Source organism: Callorhinus ursinus, unplaced genomic scaffold (assembly GCF_003265705.2).
Source record: "Callorhinus ursinus isolate GAN/ISIS: 27379988/994484 unplaced genomic scaffold, GSC_fseal_2.0 scaffold48, whole genome shotgun sequence".
NCBI lineage: Eukaryota > Metazoa > Chordata > Mammalia > Carnivora > Otariidae > Callorhinus > Callorhinus ursinus.
This window is the reverse complement of record NW_027397110.1, coordinates 5,884,915-5,903,997: the sequence shown is the minus strand read 5'-3', so window position 1 is coordinate 5,903,997 and position 19,083 is coordinate 5,884,915. Positions and strand designations below refer to the sequence as shown.

At 48.8% G+C, this 19,083-nt stretch overlaps 1 protein-coding gene across 6 annotated transcripts in view; it reads right to left on the bottom strand.

Annotated features, from left to right (window-relative positions):
• The window catches only part of PACSIN2 (protein kinase C and casein kinase substrate in neurons 2), a 133,297-nt gene that overhangs the window by 37,088 nt on the left and 77,126 nt on the right, over window positions 1-19,083 (bottom strand). For all 6 annotated transcript variants that reach the window (XM_025881925.2, XM_073882677.1, XM_025881927.2 and 3 more), the window contains exon 2: window positions 2,154-2,291. In XM_025881925.2, the coding sequence (XP_025737710.1) occupies window positions 2,154-2,213 (60 nt within the window). In that variant the 5' untranslated portion in view covers window positions 2,214-2,291. The remainder of the gene's footprint in view (window positions 1-2,153; window positions 2,292-19,083) is intronic.

The window sequence follows — 19,083 nt, the reverse complement described above, 5'->3', positions numbered from 1 at the left end:
CTTGTAACTGCCAGTTCTAACACAGCTCCGGGTATTTCACCCCCCAACCCCCCCCCGCCCCCCCCCCCAACACCCTTGTGCCATGAGAATGTGCCTAACAATGCCAGGGAGCCACTGATGCAGTGGCTGGAACCCAACCGTGACTCTATCGCCACCCTGTCACTTTTGCTGCCTTCTGTGGAATGTTTCCCGGGGCAGATGCATCTCTCTGGCTACTGAAATTTGACCTCCGGCCTGGATACCCACCAGGAAGGCCACTACCAGCCGAGCGGTAAGGACTCGGGTTGTCACATGTCCCACTGGAGCCTCAAAAGGACCTAGCACATAGTACCTGCTCATGAAACACATCCTTTTAATAAAATGAAGTATTCAGCTAAAAATCGATAATGACCTTCTGCCCAACTTTAAGAAAAGTGTTAACAGAATTTTTTTTTTTTTTTAAGATTTTATTTATTTATTTGACAGAGAGAGACAGTGAGAGAGGAACACCAGCAGGGGGAGCGGGAGAGGGAGAAGCAGGCTTCCCGCGGAGCAGGGAGCCCGATGTGGGGCTCGATCCCAGGACCCTGGGATCACGACCTGAGCCGAAGGCAGACGCTTAACCGACAGAGCCACCCAGGCGCCCCTCAAATAAATAAAAATCTTAAAAACAAAAAAATTCTGGGGCCACCCAGGCGCCCCTCAAATAAATAAAAATCTTAAAAACAAAAATTCTGGGGCCCCCCAGGTGCCCCTCAAATAAATAAAAATCTTAAAAACAAAAAAATTCTGGGGCGCCTGGGTGGCTCTGTCGGTTAAGCGTCTGCCTTCAGCTCAGGTCATGATCCCAGGGTCCTGGGATCGAGCCCCACATCGGGCTCCCTGCTCCGCGGGAAGCCTGCTTCTCCCTCTCCCGCTCCCCCTGCTGGTGTTCACTCTCTCTGTCTCCTCTCTCTCTCTGTCAATTAAATAAATAAATAAAATCTTTAAAAAATTTTTTTATTTATTTGAGAGAAAGAAAGAGGGAGAGAGAGAATCTCTCCCACACTGAGCACAGAGCCCGACACAGGGCTCCATCTCATGACCCCAAGATCATGACCTCAGCCAAGAGTTGGACACCTAACCAAACTGAGCCACCCAGGCCCCCGAAGAGTGTTAACAGAATTTTGAGTTCCTTGCCCATCTTTTTTAAAACCGGGCACCTGTGATCACAGTCTCTATTAGACAATAGTATCACGTGGTATTTGCTCTCAGACAAAATTATACACCTAATCAATCAAAGTCTATAAAACTAATGCATGCTAGTCCCCAGCAAACCCTGAGAATCCTCCCCAACTCGTGCGCTGCTCGAGCGTCTGGGGTCGGGAAAGCACCCATGTGGGTGCTGATGTGTATACTCTCATTTCATCCTGCAGCTTCCCTCGAAGGCCAGTATCACCCCCCCGCCCCAGAGATGAAGACCTGAGGCTCAGATCAGTCAAGCAACTTGCCCAAAGTCACACAGCTAGCAAGGGAACAGCTGGGATCAGAACCCAGATCTTTCCAACTGCAAAGCTAGTGCTCCTTCCACTAAGCCCCCAGCGATTTTAGCCACAAGAACAAAAATGGACTTTCCTTTAAGCAGCAGGCAGGAAAAAGTGGGCCCAGGAAGACTGACTTCCAGAAAACACAACCCACCCCCCCAATATCTAATCAGAAAAGGAGTTCCTTGAGGGCCAAGACTCGCAGGAAGATGCTCCGACAGGCTTGAGGGCAGTTGTTCAGCCCTCTGGCCAGTTGCCCGCACCGTCCAGCATGATGTCACATCACCACTGTCCGCTTTTCCGCACACAAGTCAGAAGCTAACACTGCCTCCCCGGCCAAGCCCAGTAATAAGTGTATGCAGCACCAAGTCATGTCACGGCTAAGCATGAGAAGGAAGATCTGAGATCAGACAGACTGATAAGACCCTGACATGTACCTCTAGCCTCTTTATCACTCTTTTCTAGCCAGGTAAGTTCACCACCTCCACTGACAGCTTAGCCACACCTGCCGCCATCTGGATCGGACCACAGAGACCTGGCCTGTTTGGGGTCTGCTCATCTTCTCCCCCAATTCTGGCCAAGAGAAGCCAGGCCTGTCAGGCGCCATCAGCCTGGTCTCTGCATTCATGAGGACGCGAGCGTGGGCAGTACCTCCCAGAAGCTATCGCTGGACACTTCTACTCCAACGGCATCATCGTAAGCGACAGACATCTCTTCGGGCAGTGAGGGAGCAGCAGCGAACGCTTAACGCAGAGGTCAACTTCAGAGGCTCAAAATCCGCAGACAAACCTATAAAAGAAAAGCACATTGTTGCAGTTTTTAAATCCCTAAGGTAATGAGCAAGCCACCCCCATCCTACAACTTCCATTCCCACCACTGCCTTAGTACAGCGCAGTCTCAAATGTTCCCTTGAGGTGAGAGAAAAGTCAATAACGTATATATATGCATATGTTACATGCGTGTGAATGTGTGTTTCACATTAACAAGTGAACCTTCTCAACATCTTACTGAAGAGCTCAAAGAGCTTTCTGGAGAACAGTGCATGTTCTTAGACCAACAGACTGATAACCTTATTAAACAATCTTGCTCGTCCCATGGAGAGAAGACAGGGCACGTGTGAGGAGAACACGCGAACACGGGCAGAATCCCTGCATCTCTGGGCTCGCCGGGCCCCTCCCTGTCCTACCCACCCGGCAGAACCAGGCCCTGTGGCAAGACACGAGAGGAAGTGATCCCCTCTGGACACCTGGCTCCACCCCCAGCTTCCCCCATGTTTCACTTGTGTTGGGCATTGTCTTCCCCCCAACCCATCACTGATTCACCTCAGCCACCGAAGCCCCAAAATTCAGACCAGTTTATTCAGATACCGTGTGAGGGTCAGCTAGAGAGAGTAAAGACAAATAAGCAAAAGGGATCATTTCTGGGTCATGAGGCAATGTTCTAAATCCAGGCAAGGGTAAAGGGGTGATTAATCTCTTTGTAGAGGGAGGAAGCTGAAGGACCCCCTGTGACATTGATGAGCACAAATCATTGTGATACAATGACCCATCCACAGCCACATGAGACTCCCTGACTTCTTGGTGAAAAGTCCACCTTCCTTTCCAACACCCGGTGTTCAGGTCACACAGCCAGAGATCTGGAACTTCCCTAATTACCATGGTCAGGAGTCCAAAGCCTCAGCTTTGCCCAGCTAGGGTGGGGTGGGCAGAGTGATCCACGCTGTTAACACCTACAAGGTACAAGACTTTGTTCTAGGTACTTTTCCATATGTGATCACATTTAATTCTCACAGTTCCCTATGAGACAGTCCAGAAGCATGGTAAGAAACAGGAACACAGGCTCCAATCCCAGACCTATTACTCACTAGCTGGGCAACAGTGGGCAAGTCACCTAACCTCTCTGCGCCTCAATGGCCTTATCTATAAAAGAGCGATGAATCTGAAATACACATCACAGAATTACAGTGAGGGTCAAATGAGGCCAGACATGCAGGGGTGGACATGGTAAATTATAATGTAATTGTCATTAGATAGTAATTATTATCACTATCACTCCCTTTATCTCTCTAGTTGAGAAAACTGATGCTCGGGGAGGTTAAGGAACTTGCCCATGGTCATCCAAGTAATGAATGGCAGAGACAACATTTGACAAGTTTGTTTTAAGGTAATGTTCTCTCCATCATACCAAGAGGTTTTCTAAAAACTATCTGAAGTTTAAATAAATCTGGTGTCCTATAACCTAAGATCTAGTTGCTATTAAAAGGGTTTAATCTGATGGATGTGGCAGCTTCTTAAGTTGAACACAGCACTGTATGGCCAATAAATTCAAAGAGCGGATGACAGTACTTCAAAGCCAAGTGCCCCAACGGCACGCGCACTATAACCAGGCAATTGCCCGGGCACCACGTGCACACTCTTCCTGCCAGCATGCTGTCTGGACCTCTGCTCCATCATCACAGGGAGGCATGTCACTGTAACTCCAGGATATCACAAAGGCCGACAGGCCGCTCTCGTTGGGCCCTGGTGCCACATTTCACAGCACCCCCTTCTCTAAGCAATCCTATGCTCTTGTCCAGGGCTCTCCTGGGAGCATGCCAGCCCACATTTGCAGTGACAAAAAGCCTACCCAGAGCAGCTGTCTCTGCTCCAGGCTCCTCAGGAAATATCTGGGCTTTGGGCTCAGGTGAGTCTCCAAGTGGCCCAATCGAGCCACTGGCTGGGCTGCCTAGTCAGCTCTGGGAACAGCTGCAGGGAGCAGGTGCAGGGAGGAACAGGTGCCTGCTCTGGACGGAGAAGCAGCTCGACACCTGAAGAGTTCAGGCAGAGGGATTCGTTTTCTGCCGGGATTCAGCCATGGTTTAGACACAAATAGATGGTCCGTTCTGCATAAGATTTATTAAGAGCCCACTAAGTGCCAGGAGCCAAGAAGAGGTTGTCCCTGGGCTCAGCACAAAAAGACAAACTCAACTCCTAGGAGAAAGAACCTGAATCGCCAAGTAACAAAACCAAGTTAACTCTGGAGCTGCAGAGGGCTTCAGAGGTGAGGCATGCTCCTGGCTGACCAGTAGGAACAAGGAAAGTCCAGCTTTCCTCGCCCAAGTCCCATGGTGGGACATACCCTACGTGGTTAACGCTCTCTCAGTCTGGGGCCCTGTACCCACCCCAGCACTGTGCTCAGCAACTGCGACAAGTCCCCAAGGTGACAGCTGTACCAGTGCCAAGCTGACCCGGGCCTCGAGGACAGAGCTTTCAACATTTCACCATGAAGCGTGATGTTTGCTATACAGTATTTTAAAATATCACTTTTTAGGTTAGAAAGTTTCTTTTTAAGATTTTTATTTATTTGACAGCGAGCGAGCGAGAGAGGGATCACAAGCAGGGGGAGGGGGAGAGGGAGAAGCAGGCTTCCCGCTGAGCAGCGAGCCCGATGCAGGGCTCAATCCCAGGACCCTGGGACCATGACCTGAGCCGAAGGCAGACGCTTAACGACTGAGCCACCCAGGCGCCCCCCTAGGTTAGAAAGTTTCTTTCTACTACAATTCTACTAAGAGCTTTTATCACAAATGGATGTTTACGTTAAGATTGGCTTAATTTTTCCTTAAGTGTTTGGCAGAATTTGTCAGTGAAGTCACCTGGGCCTGGAGCTTCCTTTAAGCACTTTTAATCACAGATTCTGGTTAAAAGGGAAAAGACCATTCACGTATTTTCTATTTCTTTGTGTGTTGATTTTGTACAGTTGTGGTTTTCCAGGGAATCCAGGTGATTTTTTTTCAAACTTATTGGCATAAAACTGTTCATACTATTCTCCTAAGATCATTTTAAAGACTGAGGGAGACCCGCAGTCGTGCCCCCTTTTCATTCTTGACATTAGGTTTTGGTGCCTTTTGTCTTGATCAGTCTCATCAGAGATTTATCAATTTGTATTTTTATTTTTCAAAGAATCCACCTTTAGTTTGCTTTCTTTCAAGTGTCTATTGAATATTTGTCTTCTTTTTCCTTGATTTTTCCCTTTATTAATTTCTTTCCTTTTATCACCTTTGGCTTCAAGTTGTTCTTTCTCTAACTCTGGACATGGAAGCATACACAGCTCATTGCTTTTCTGCCCTGTCTTCTTTTCTCATAAGTGCATTTAAAGCTATAAATTTCCCTCCAGGTGCAAACTTTAGCTCTATTCCACAATCTCATTCATTTTTCATAAGAGTCCCATGAGGTAGGTATTCTCACTCCCTTTTGACAGATGAGAAACTGAAGGTGAAGTAACTTGTTGAAGGTTTTAAACGATGACAAATGGTAAGATCATGACTCAAGACCAGGTTCTGTGGTTCTAAAATGCAAGTTCTTCCTATTATAGTACATGACACATAATGAGCAGTTTGTGGGTATTATGAGTCAACTGCTATGAAAATACCAAGAAAGCAAGAATTGAGAGTGCTCTCCTCCACAGGGTATGGGACAAGTTAGAAAGGGGCTTACAGGCAGGTGGGCTCTGCACGGGCGCCCAGGCGAAGGGCTTCCTGTCTGGAAGCGGGGAGGGTGGTCAAGACGGGTCAAGGGAGACAAAGGACATCCACGACTGGTGATTTTACAAAAGTAACAGAATCAGCTCCCAGCCTCCAAGGCTCACACAAGAAACATCCTCCCGAAAAACAGTGAGATTTGTTCTTTTACGACCAGAATTTGGCCCCACGACTCAATGTGGCACAACAATCAGCCACTTTTCCTAGGCCCAAATGACCTCCCGAGTCACACCAGCCATACCCAGGCTAAGAGATGGAGGAGACGGGAAGAAAGGAGCCCAGAAATTACTGGCTCAGTGACAATGGTCTTCTGTGAATTTAAAATTGGAAAGAGGGGACAACCTGCCATTGTCAGCTGCTCATGGTGAGCCGGATTCATTCATTCAACAAAGATCTAAGTTTCAAGAACTGAGCTAGTGCTGGGAATGAAAACAGCCCATGAACTAGGCCTCAGTTTCTTTTAAATGAAACTGAAAATAGCTAAACTGGACTAGACTAGTGGGAAAATCTTCAGGAAAGACCCAAATATTAAATTTGTCAAATGCAAACAGAGGAAATATTTGTTGCCTTTTTAGTGCTGTAAATACAGTGAAATTGGGGGGCCCCTGGGTGGCTCAGTCGGTTAGGAATCTGCCTTCGGCTCAGGTCATGATCCCGGGGTCCTGGGATGGAGCCCCGTGTTGGGCAGGGGGGGTCTCCCTGCTCAGCAAGGGACCTGCTTCTCCCTCTGCCTGCTGCTCTCCCTGCTTGTGCCCTCTCTGACAAATAACTAAAATCTTTTAAAAAAATAAAGTGAATAAAATCTTTTAAAAAGAAAAAAAATTAAAATTAAAAAATAAAGTGCAGTTGGTAATAAAGGCTTGATGACAATCAAAATAAATTCTCATAATGTCTGCTCTACATATTCACACAAGACAAGAAAAAGTGCCAATACCCCGATGTTAAGGGGTCTCAGTGAAACAATCAGCTTGGGTATCTTTTTTTTTTTTTTTTAACGTATTTGCAACTTAGAAAAACAAAAATAACCCATGTTTCCATTGAGAACTCAAGAAGAGAGTTTGGCAGAGAAAGGAAGAACAGGAAGAAGGACCATCCATAGTTCCATCACTCACGGACAGTGCAAAGCATGCTTCTTTCCTGGATCACTTCATTCCCTCCTTAACGCCAGGGGGAGGGGGCACACACGGACTGCGGTGCCTAGAGCTACAGACAAATAACCCTAAGGTAACAGGAAAGGGCACGGGGTACGGCCTATGCTCTAAGGGCAAATGAGCTTCCTGCACAAAGCCCCCTAATGTCCAGCCAAACACTGGTGCTCTGTTCTAATGTGGGGATGCTCACTCGAGTGTGCCCCCTCCTGAGTGGGAACCAGCTGTAGACCAGGCCATACCCCAGGAACCAGGCTCAGTCCCACAGGGAAACCAAGGACACCAAGGAGGGAACTACAAGAGCTGCCTAATGGTACCACACAGCTGTTCAATAACTAAGGACGGAACGATACCCCCAAAGTAGCCTCTTGGCTGAAGGCGGCCATGCTTGTGTCAAATAAAGCAAGCCTTTAATCAGATGTGGTTCTGCTGTTCCACCTGAGAGCCCAGGTAGGAATAAACCAGTAACACTGCTGCTCCCATGCACCAAGCACCTCTTAGCACCACCAGGTGGTCTATGTGACCTTCGGACAGAATTTTATCCCTCAAAAACTCTGCAAAAGATGAACAGGAGGGCAACTGAGATCCCAACAATTCAAATCACTGGCCAAGGGCCCACAGCCTGTAAATGCTAGGCCAGGACGCAAGCCAGACCATCCGATTCCATGCTACCCAACCGCAGCAGGACACTGCTCATCCGGCCCCGAGTTAATCTCAGCTCTGGAAACCCCGCTTGAAGGGAGGCCACTCCCTCAGAAAGGAGGCTTGATTCTCAGGGCTGTCTTATTAATAGTGATGTCCAAAACATCCCCAAAGGCCCTCAGACTGTCAGGGAATATTACTCAGAATTTTTTTTCACACACAAACGTCTCTAACCATAAAAATGAATCTGGTTTTAGCACCCTCCGGGCTATAGAAATGTGTAAGTCAGGGGAATTGAGGCTTCTGAGGACAAAAGAACCCACAAACCTGTTCCTTCAAAGGAGATCAGGTCAGGCAAATTTCCTGGTTCTGCTTCCTTCCTTCATTCATTCAGGGTCTTGAGCCAGCCTGAACCACTGCTAAGCCTGGAGACATGCTGTAGAATAAGCCGGTCTCTAATGCCAAATGGTACTGAATATTCCTGAAATAGGTCTATCGATGCCAAAAACACATAATGCATATTTATTAATTAGCTGGGTGCTTCTCAGTGAGATGGTGAAGTTCCTGGGAAGGCAGGTGGCAATGAGTGGAAAACGCCTGTCGGCTCCACCTCTGTGACGTCAGTCATCTGTCCCCTGAGAGCCCCGTCCTCCTCTGTAAGGCAGGGACACACCACTGGCGCCCTTACCTCTTGAGGTATGAAGAGGCTCAGGGGAGATCACAGATGTGGGAGAACTCTGGAAAAGTACAAAGTGACGGACAAATGAGCTAAGACTGTCTTTCCGAGGACAGGGAAAGAAGCTAACACTGCTTTAGTCTATGTCACATTGTCTAGCACCCCGTAGTTGACAGATTATTTCTTTCTGAAGACACTGAACTACAATACTCAACTGTAACGCTGAATGAGTTCCATTAACTCTGAACAAAAGCTGTACATACTCCCAGTCCCCATCTTCCTCATGGGGTATGCTGTGTGCCAAACACACCAGAACAGGCTTTTACAGTCTCTAACCTGGCGACAGGAAAATGCCATCTGAATTCCAAACAACAGATTCTGAAATGAACCTTTAGGACAAGGTAGTGTGTGTTGAGTTATTCTCGATTCCTTCCCATCACTATGGGAAAAAACAAAGCCAAGGGATGTTCACCATGGATTGCCTCTAGCTTTCTTTCTTCCCCCAAATCACAACAGAGCAGCCAGTTCAAGAGAGGCACACATCTCTCCTTCCCTCCCCCCAGGGGTCCACTGGGCGGGCAAGAAGGAACCTGTAACAACTCAGCGGTACAGCAGCAGACTGGTGGACATGCCAGAAGCATGCAGACAGGCCTGGGCCGGGAGAAGACCAAGAAAAAAACCATCCTAAACGCCAGGGTGGGAGTGAACCTCCCTGGGGTAGGAGTGCCAAGCCTGGGGCTGAGAAATGCTAGGGGTGAGGGGAAGGAGGGCTGGGGGGTTGCTGAGGGGCAATCACAGTCATTTTTAAAACTGCATTTGTGACCAGCAAGCCTAGACTTCCTTCAGGGAGCCCACCTGGGGCCATGCCCAGCCTCTCACAGAAATACAATCTAGGAACCCAGAACAGCTTCCTACACATCAGTCCTGTTCTTCTTTGATAAACATGAACTGATAACCCAAGGATCTTCACAATCCTGAAATAAATAATAATGAAATAAAAACCCAAACCATGAAAGGACCAAGTTCAACAGGGCAACTTTTATTTGGAGCTGATCTCTAGGGAAAACACAATACTTCAGGGAACAAGAGATAAATTCTAATAAACTCTTAAGACTTCTCCCAGAAAGTCGAGGATGATTTTACCCATAAAACAGGAATGCGCTGCTATGAAAAAGGAGAAATCAGGAAATAAGATATTTTTCTTGATTTTTAGGAACCTTATTACCAAAATAAACATTTTGATGGATAGTCTATAGAACAGAATGACAAGATTAAGGATGAAGCTCGTGACCTGGATGCTAAGACCACAGGCATTTCCTATCACAGAACACTGAGGGGAGAAAGATGGAGCAAGAGCCTGGTTAAGGGACAGAAAGAGCCACCAAGAGGTCCTGTGGGCTGGGAGGGGCCGCAAGACTCCTAGGGTGCTGCTGGCTTCCCACTCAGGTCTAGCACACCGAGTGATGCACAGAGAAGGTGCTCGACAAAGATCCGAGGGAGCGCAAAAGGAACAGCACTTGCAGCCTTTCCCCGCTCTCTTTCCGAGGGCTCTGGGAGGAAGGCGGCTCTGCTGCGGCCCCTCAGTGAACTGCTGGTCGCCAGTAAGACAGTGTGCAGAGTCGCTCAGCCTGGCTCCCCTCGGAGACCCTGATGTTCCAGACGCTCAAGAGCAGGGAGCGCGCGCCTCTGCCTGGGACCCTGTCCGCCCATCAGAGGTATATGAGCAGCAAGCTTGAGGCTTGAGAGCTAGGAAATCCTAAGTGTACAAAGCATCACCCCCTTTCCCCCCCACTCTCCTGAAACGCACAGTCGTGGTCCTCCTTGCATGTCCTGGGTACACAGTAGGCCCTCAATAGATGTTTGCTGAGCGCACATTCTAGGAGGCACTTGACAGGAATCTGGGACTCCTGGAATCCAGGAATGAGGCAGAGGAAAAGACTTCCAGATCTCTGGATTCCAGTGACTTCTGCCACTGAGGTGCATAAACACTGGTGAGTCAAAGCTACTCCTAAAAGGGTATGCAGAGTCTCAGAGGTTAATAGAGGTTGCCAAGGTGTCCTTGGCCCTGGCTGGGAACTGGTATAACGTTCTTCCCCTCTGGGTCTGATAACAGGTATCAAGTAAACAAAAAGTACAAACTACGTAAGTACAACTAGCTCCTCTTAATGCCCTTAATTTGTTCCAAAAAGAAAAAACAGAATGGGTCATTAGGCCAAAAGGCTATATTACTATAAAGCAAGGACATTCAGAGCGAAGGCACCATGTTGCTGTCTCCCCTAAGAGTCGGCCAGCCTTGAGGGGAAAGCCCTCTGTAGTCCTCCGTAACTGCAGAAGGAAGCTGTCCTCACTGCTGCCCCTTCCCCACCCCCCCAACACTGACCTGGCTCTGTGCTGCCCTGCAGGCCTCGCCATGAGCACATGCTGGACCTAAGGTTGGTTTCTTCATTATCCACAATGGGAAGGGGCCAGAATTTCTTCCAAGCCACTGTCTGGCCCAGAGTGAGGGGAGGATCATTCCTTAAGTAAGGGGCAAATTTGGGGCGCCTGGGTGGCTCAGTCGTTAAGCGTCTGCCTTCAGCTCAGGTCATGATCCCAGGGTCCTGGGCTCGAGCCCTGCATCGGGCTCCCTGCTCCTCGGGGAAGCCTGCTTCTCCCTCTCCCACTCCCCCTGCTTGTGTTCCCTCTCTGTGTCTCTCTCTGTCAAATAAATAAAATCTTAAAAAAAAGGGGGGGGGGAAATTTACCGGTTCATTCTACAAACTGATGTTTGAGTACTTACTGAGTACCTACTGTGTGAGATTAAAACACGGTGGCTAGGTCCCCAGGATGGAGCAGTGAATGACAGACGCAGTCCCAGCCGCCTGGAACTGACATCCTAATAGGGCAGGCTGACACACAGTGAAGTACAAACAGCCGCAGTGGGAGGGCAAGCGGGCATGTGAAGGACAGGGAAGATGCTTTTCCAGAAGAGGGAGGGCAAAGGCAAAGATGCCATGAGTGCTGGGCCCATCCCAGCACCTGGCAGGGTGGGAGCCCAGGTGCTTGCCTAAGGAATCGGTGGGATGACCTGGCACCACTGATAAGCTGCGTGGTAACTCAGATCCCTCTGTCTAAGCTACTGGTTCAAAACTTTGAGCCTCAAGTGCCTATAGGATATGCTTTTGGAAACCACTCAATGTATGCATGGTCACTTCAGGTTTGTCCTTCCATGTTCTTACACACCTCTCAATGTGTGGTGTATTTGACAAAAGAGAAACACCTAGCCTTTGACCCAACTGTTCCCTCTGAAACTTTATCCTACAGATGAATTCATCCAAGAGTCAAATGTAGGTATTCACTGTGGTATTATTTGTAATAGCAACAAGAAGAAAGAACACTGAAAACCACTCACTGTCCATCAAGAATCAAAGATGCCGGTCCACTTCTCCAGGGAACGGGGGCAGCCAGAGGAGAGAGAAGGAAGGGAACTGTGTGTACAGACACAAAAGATGTTCCCACCTATCAAATGGGAACAGTGGGTGCAGCGTGGTACAGAGTCTGATCCCACTGGTATTAAAAAAGTTAGGTGTCTACCAAATGGGTTTACAACCATAGTAGGGGGTGAGGGGGGGTGTGTGGCTCAACTGACTACCGCCAGCCACACAGGAAGCCCTTCTGCAGCTCAGCCCCCTGGGCCTAACCACAGGCTTCTAGGTCCTCTCTGCCTCCAGCTTTGGCTCAGGCTTTTCCTGTATGTCCAGTCAGACCCTTGTGAGAAAGGACAGGGTCTCTTGCTTCTCTCTAGCTCTCTGACCGCCTCCCATGTAGTAGGCGCTCAGGGAGCAAGGCCTGAGGGAACACACTGCTTTGCACCATTAACAAAGCAGGAACACTTTTTTTGAATAGCTTAAATATCTGGCACAGCCTATTTTGTTTCCAGTGATTTCATCTGGAAAAGTGAACAGTCCTCAAAGGAAGAGATAGAGATCAGCAAATAAAGTGACTTATATCTCCGGAACACTGTGTAGTGTGTTGACTTCAACAACGGAAAGCTGCTTGTGCATTGCAGGATGCTTGGTTTTAAAGGCTGTCCCCTCTGGGGAGGGACACTGAGGCCCACGGCTTGGCAAGTCACAGGCTGGGGCAGGGAGGGGAGGGTCCTCCAGAAGCACCCACCAGGGTGAACAGGGTGGGCTGAACACACTGAAAGGTGCTTCCAGAGATTAAAACACAGTATCTGTGAGCAGACAGCTTGCGGAGGCCGTGGAAATCGTCCCCGAAACTAGCAGAGGGGTCCAAGCCCTTCAGGGCACCGACCGACCCACTGCAAACTAGAGTGCTGGTGAGAAGAAGGGGAATCTTAGCAACTCCACTAGGACACACAGCCAGGGACACACAGCCGCTTCACTCAAAGTAAACAGGGCCCAGCCTCCGGAGTATCACGGTTGGGAAGAGAGACAGAGCGGGGGAAGGCACATCTTATTTTGTTTTAGTCAATGCCACGGAGCAGCCCTTTTCCTCCCACAGAGAAAGTCATGTTGGGAAGGGTCGAGAAAAACAGGGAAGCTCTCCCACAATATGAAAGCCAGCACCACTGTGGTTCAGCACAGCCCCCCGCTGCGAGGGTCCTTCCCTAGCTGCGCACCGCTGAGCCCACCCCAGGGTCCGTGCCACCGTCCCCTCCCTTGGCTGGCACAGGGCTGTCCGAATCACCCAGGGCTCCTCATGGCCGGGCCCTGGCCCACCGACCCTCGCTCTCATTACTCGGGCTTCTCTCCCCTGCCATCTGAGGTCTGCCTTCACTGCCACCACGGCCCACAAGCCATCCTGCGGTCTGCTCTTCTCAGCTGCATAGCAAGCATTTCCCCGGCTGTCCAGGCGGTCTTCCTGTCGCTCCTGACGGCCATGTAAAGGCACGTTGTGGTCCCACACGACTGCCCAGGCCCTCACAGCCTGTCCTCAGGGGTTTGGGTCTTTCCTAGTCAGAGCCAAGACGGAGACACGTCCCACTTCTGTCCTGCTGCTTCATCAGGCTCATGCACTCTCAGGACAGCTGGAGAACCTCCCGGCTACAGTTTAAAAAGCGAGATTTCAATCTGGACTCCTCCATCTACATTTCAGGGGCAGATCACACGCCAGTGAGAAAGGATGACCCCAAGACACACCTTGGCAGCAAAATGCTGCTGCCTGTGGGGGGTCCTATCTGTTTCACACGGTGAATCAGAGTATTTTAGGAGGTATGCACATGAATATTTCACAGTACTGCACATGAATAAGAAATGGGCGGAAAAGGGACAATCGAAGATTAAGATCACATGGAAAGGAGGCTTTGGCTGTGGTGGAGACAGGTGAGCCGCTAGCTTCTCCTGTCTCACTGCATAAATACAGAGATCCGATTAGTTGGGGTTCTTGTTTGTTTCTTTTCAAGAAACTTCAAGTAAAGAAACACAAAATTTTCAATAGGAAATGCCTTTAATGTATAAAATACTCAGAGGGTTCAGGACTCCCTCTATTCAAACTGATGTGGACGCCAGTTACCCGCACATGGATAGTCTGGTGGATCAGTGTCCTTAAACCGGTGCGACAGTGTGAATGTCTGAACACAATTCCCCGCAAGAGGCAAGAATGGAGGCAGTGGCGGTTAACTGGCGTGGTTCAGGGAATTGCTGGGTACACCCTGCCAGGAATGCCAAAACACACACACACACGTATTCACATGCCCCAAATAAACCCAACAAAACTGTATGGAACAAAACTTAATTTTTGATGATTTAGACTTACTGAGGGCTCTAGGGGCCAATGTTTGGAAGACTCAGCCCATATTTGCCATTAAACAGCTGGGACCTTGGACAACTTCTCAGCATCCCACTACCCACACTAAAGAGTGTGGAATTCAACTCTTAAATTTTTCTGAGCTTAAAATGTTTCACAAGAGCCTCCTACTGGCAAGAGATTGTGGGAGAACTCAAGTGGATTAGTCAAGTCATTGTAAGAGTATGCGCTTGCAGTGACCTTCACGGCTGCAAAGTGCTTTCCTACTTTATCAGATCTGAGCCTCACAGCCACCCTGTGAGGACCTTCTCACCTGGACCCCAAAGTCCAGCTTGCATTTGTTCTCAGGGGCTCACTTGCCTCAGTCAACACTGAGCCCTTGCTTCCTGAGCATGTCCACATCACAGGAGTTACTGAACAGGGTTGGGGACACAGGATGTCACCTGTGCTGTGAGGTCTGCACATAGGAATGCCAAAGTTTATATAAAGGGAAAGGTGACAGCAATTTATATGTGCATTTTACAAAATGAGTAAAAAGAGGCATGACCGTCACATACGCTGCGACAGGCACTCTGACCCTAGGTCCCAGACTCCTCGATGAAGACCCCCTTCCCCTGCCACTGATCAGGCACAGTGACAACTTGGTGGAGGGGGCAGTCAGGAGATTGGGGAGCATTAGGTGGGAGCACTGTGCCTGCAAAGGGCTTAATCCTGCATCAGAACTGCAGGCGGAGAGAGAGAACCTCTGAATCCCACAAGCGATTCCTCAAGGTTTTCTCGCAAGGTTGGCCTGTCCACCTTCTAGAATGGAGCGCACGCTGGCCACGTGGCTGGGGACATCTTGCCAATCCTTTGACGAGCTCTCCAGAGAATGACCTACTCCCGACTGTGACAACGCAAGAGGGTTACCCACCCTTTAGGCCTCAGAGTCCCTCTCATCAGCCCCAGGGCCCAGCAGAGCCCAGCCCTTTTGGGCCCTCACACCTCCCTCCACAACATTCCTTCTCCCTGAAACCACCTCCCGGATGACTGGCAAGACACTAATTATTCTTCAAGGTCATGATCAAATGTCACACCTCTTCCATGAAGCCTTCCTTTATTCCCAGTCAAAAGTAAGCTTTGCAGTCTGGCCTGCCCCAAGTAGCATGTTCCTTCCTCTCCTCCAGTACTCATTCCATCCAACCTCAGGTGGACACAGTCAAGCACGGATCTGTCTCAATCAGGAGACAAAGGGTGCCTGACGGCAAGGACCACGTGGTGTCTATTTTTGTATCCCAATCATAGCACAAAGTCAGTTGTACTGAATACAAAAGTCCTTGGGCCCTGAGCCCTGCTCAATACAAGAAGACAGGAAGTGGGAGTCTCTGACTCTGGTCTGTTCCACCAGCCCCTGGAATGCCGCCCCTGGGCATCAGGTATGAGAGAAATAACCGTCTCTCTTCTGCCCCCAATTTCACAACCAGAACACAGAGCAGCACCAAGGCTCACTACCCAGACCCGTCTCTGGACCCAGCACACTCTGTTAGCCTTTGTGTCCTGCTGTCTCAGAGCCCAGCACAGGTGAGACACCCCCTCAATCCAGACCCAAAAAGCACATGGATGCCCACGTTCATACTCGCTTAACAAAGGGAGACATTATTAAAGGAATTAATTTTGAAAGTGACTGTCTTTCTTACTTTTAAACTCACTGAAATGTTTCAAAAATGCATTTGGAAGTCTGCAAGTAGGTCACCTTAAAAGAATAAACAGCATGTTGATAAAAAACAAAACACTTTCATGGTTTGGATTATTCAATCTCTCAGTTTAGTTTGAATCAATGGGAAAATTTAAACATTACAAAATGTAAGTTTCTGACAGTTCAAATGCAAAAGTAAATTTATCCCTGAAATAAGTATACTTTATTTTTTTACTGATATTCCTATTCTTAGAGACAGAAGACACATGTACAATATATTGGCTTCTAATGAGAAGTTAGATTAGCTTCAAGACTTTAATGTGAACTAATACTCAAGTTCCTGGTATATTATATTCTTTGTAAGTTAAATGCATTTGCATGTACTTCCTTGATTAAAAGCATGAAAATATTAAGCAAATGAAATTAATAAATTTAGAAACATCACTACTGAGGCTACAGCAGATGCAGCAAAGAACTTAACAGATGCATTTGAGCAAAGGGGGGGGTGATGAGTGGTCATTTCAGTTACTGAGGGTAACGCAACACTTGAGCTGATTTAATAACTTACTGGACATAATATCAAGTCTGATAGGGACACAATGGGTAGAAGGGAAAAGCGGAGGGGCACAAGTCAGGGGAAGCTGTCAAACTTGGGACAGGCAGGAGAAAGGCCAGGACAACGGGACCAAAAGCTGACCATAGTCCTGGCAGTCCTGTTCCTTGCAAGGCTCTCATGGGGTCGGGGCCCCCACAGCACCCCCAGATGCCCCGTGTGGGTGGAACTCTTCCCGGGACATTCCCTCATCTGACAGGTACTAGGCCCGGATCCAGTAGTGGGGGGTTGACAGCGCCCTCAGAGTTGAGTGGGGCTCAACTGGTCTTGTCCCCACCAGACAGCAGAATTCATAATAACGGTCAATATTTATTCAGTGCTTCCTAGGTACGAGGCACCATTCACTCTCAGAACAGCCCTATGAGGCAGCTACTCCTCTCATCCCCATTTTACAGATGAAGAAATGAGATACACAGTGTTCCAATAACTTGACCAAAGCCACACAGGTAGCAGGTGGCGAAGTTGGGACTCAAACCCAGGCCAGGTACCCCAGAGCCTGCCCCTTAGCTGCCAAGCCACACTGTCTCCCTGGGTGAGACATGGCAATGGAAAACTCCAAGAAGAGGCAGAGGTGAATGACGTGAGCATGACTCTGGGGGCGTAACAGGGACAACACTGCAGCTGGGACTCCAATAAGGGTACAATGTCAACAGGCATGCATGCGTGCATGCACTCACTCATTCGGCATTCACTGAGCACCTGTGCAGGAGTCCTGTTCTGGAAGCATGCCTGCTCCAACAGCTTAGGGTGCTGGGGGAGACAAACCCATACCCCCTGCCTGCCTTGCTCAAAGGTGTGCCCCAGAGCTGGGCATGGAGCCCAGCATAAGCAGGGCAGAGATATGTGAGAGGCGGAATGAACTGAGCACGACCGCCACTCTGCCACACACCAGCTAGATCACCACGAGCACGTTACGTAAACCCTCCGAGCCTCAGTCTCTTCACACCCAGAAAGGAAAACTGATACTGATGATTACTCCTTGGCCTTGTTGGCGGACACAATACCTCAGTCACGAGTGGACGTAGCTGCTCTCCGCTGGGGTCTGAGGAAGCCCAGAACCGCACAGTGGCTGCCCAGGGCCACAAGTGGAGTCCCGAGGAGCCCGTAGGAATGTGGCAGGTGCACAAGGGTAAGGGCAAGGTGCCCCAGACAGAAGAATCCTTAGGGAAAGACGGGGGTGGGACGGGGAGGGGCAGGAAGGGAGCCCAGGCCAGTTGGCGTCAATGAGAGCTCCCAGGCTTCGGAGGGCCAGACAGCATGGCCGGGTGCCCACCCTGAAACAGGAACAGTGACGGAGGAAGGCGGAACTGGGGTCACATTTCTATACAAAAATCCCCATGTGGTTTAAACTTGATGAGTTTCTCATAACTTGTAATCTTCCAGCTGCTGGCTGGGCTGAGAACAATGTTATACACTATTAATAGGGACATTTTTAAATCGACAGGACTATGCAGAATCATTTTGCTATTACCACTGTTAACCACCAGAGTGTTATTTACTTACACAATACCTCTCTTCAAGAAGAGCCCAGAAAACTTCACAGAATCCCAAATACAAGGAATGCAGGTGGTATTAATAACTCTAAAGTTCCAAAGTTAAAATGTACACAGAAGTTTAATGTTTTCTTAGGGAAGCCCAACAGTTAGGTAGATCAACAAATCCACCCTTTCAATTTCTAGTCTCCCTGGGGCAACCTTTTTAAATACTTAAATCATGTCACTTCCCTGCTCAACACCCATCACACTTGGGAGTTAAACCCTAACTCCTCACCTTTGCTGCAAGTCCCATCACGACCTGGCCCCTGCCTGCCCTCTTCCACTCTCCCTCACTGGCTGGCCCTGTTCTGCTCCCGCCACAGTGATCTTCCCACTATTTCTCAAACACACGGAGCTCATCTCTGCCTCAGGACTTTTGCACATGCTGTTCCCTCTCCCCAGAATGCTCTTCCCTAAGGTAACTGCATGGCCAGCGCCCTGGTACCATACGGGCCTCTGCCCAGAGGTCCTCAGAGTCTCCCTGATCATCCTCTCTCATCCAGTCCCACCTCCCAACACCACCACCCTACAAGATCTGTAAGATCTTAACAATAACATTCTGTTGTTAACAATTCCACTCATACTGACATCTCTTGAATTACACGGGAAAGAAAAGAAGACTACTCAGATGATTAACCACAAAATGTTTCTTGAGCTGACAGCAAAACTTAATTTTTCAGTGATTCTTAAAAAGTAAATTCTTCTACAATGCCAGTCCGTACAGTCACTCAGTTAGAAGACCTTCCCACCTGGAGCCTCCTGGGCAGCCTCTGGGGTACCTGGAACCACAGTTTTGTATGTTTTTATTGTTTGTAAAGGGGTCCTCTCTGAGTCAGAGGAAGCAACTGCATTAGGAGTCAAAGGCCCAGTCAGTTACAACACACTTGAAATTCTCAAGTATTAGGACTTGCTCTATCATTGAGTCAACATTTATATTTATAGAATTTCAAAACATTTGGCCAGACTGCCCCCTATAATGAACCTCAAAGACACACCCAGAACCTAGCTGGGTTTTTTTTTTTAAA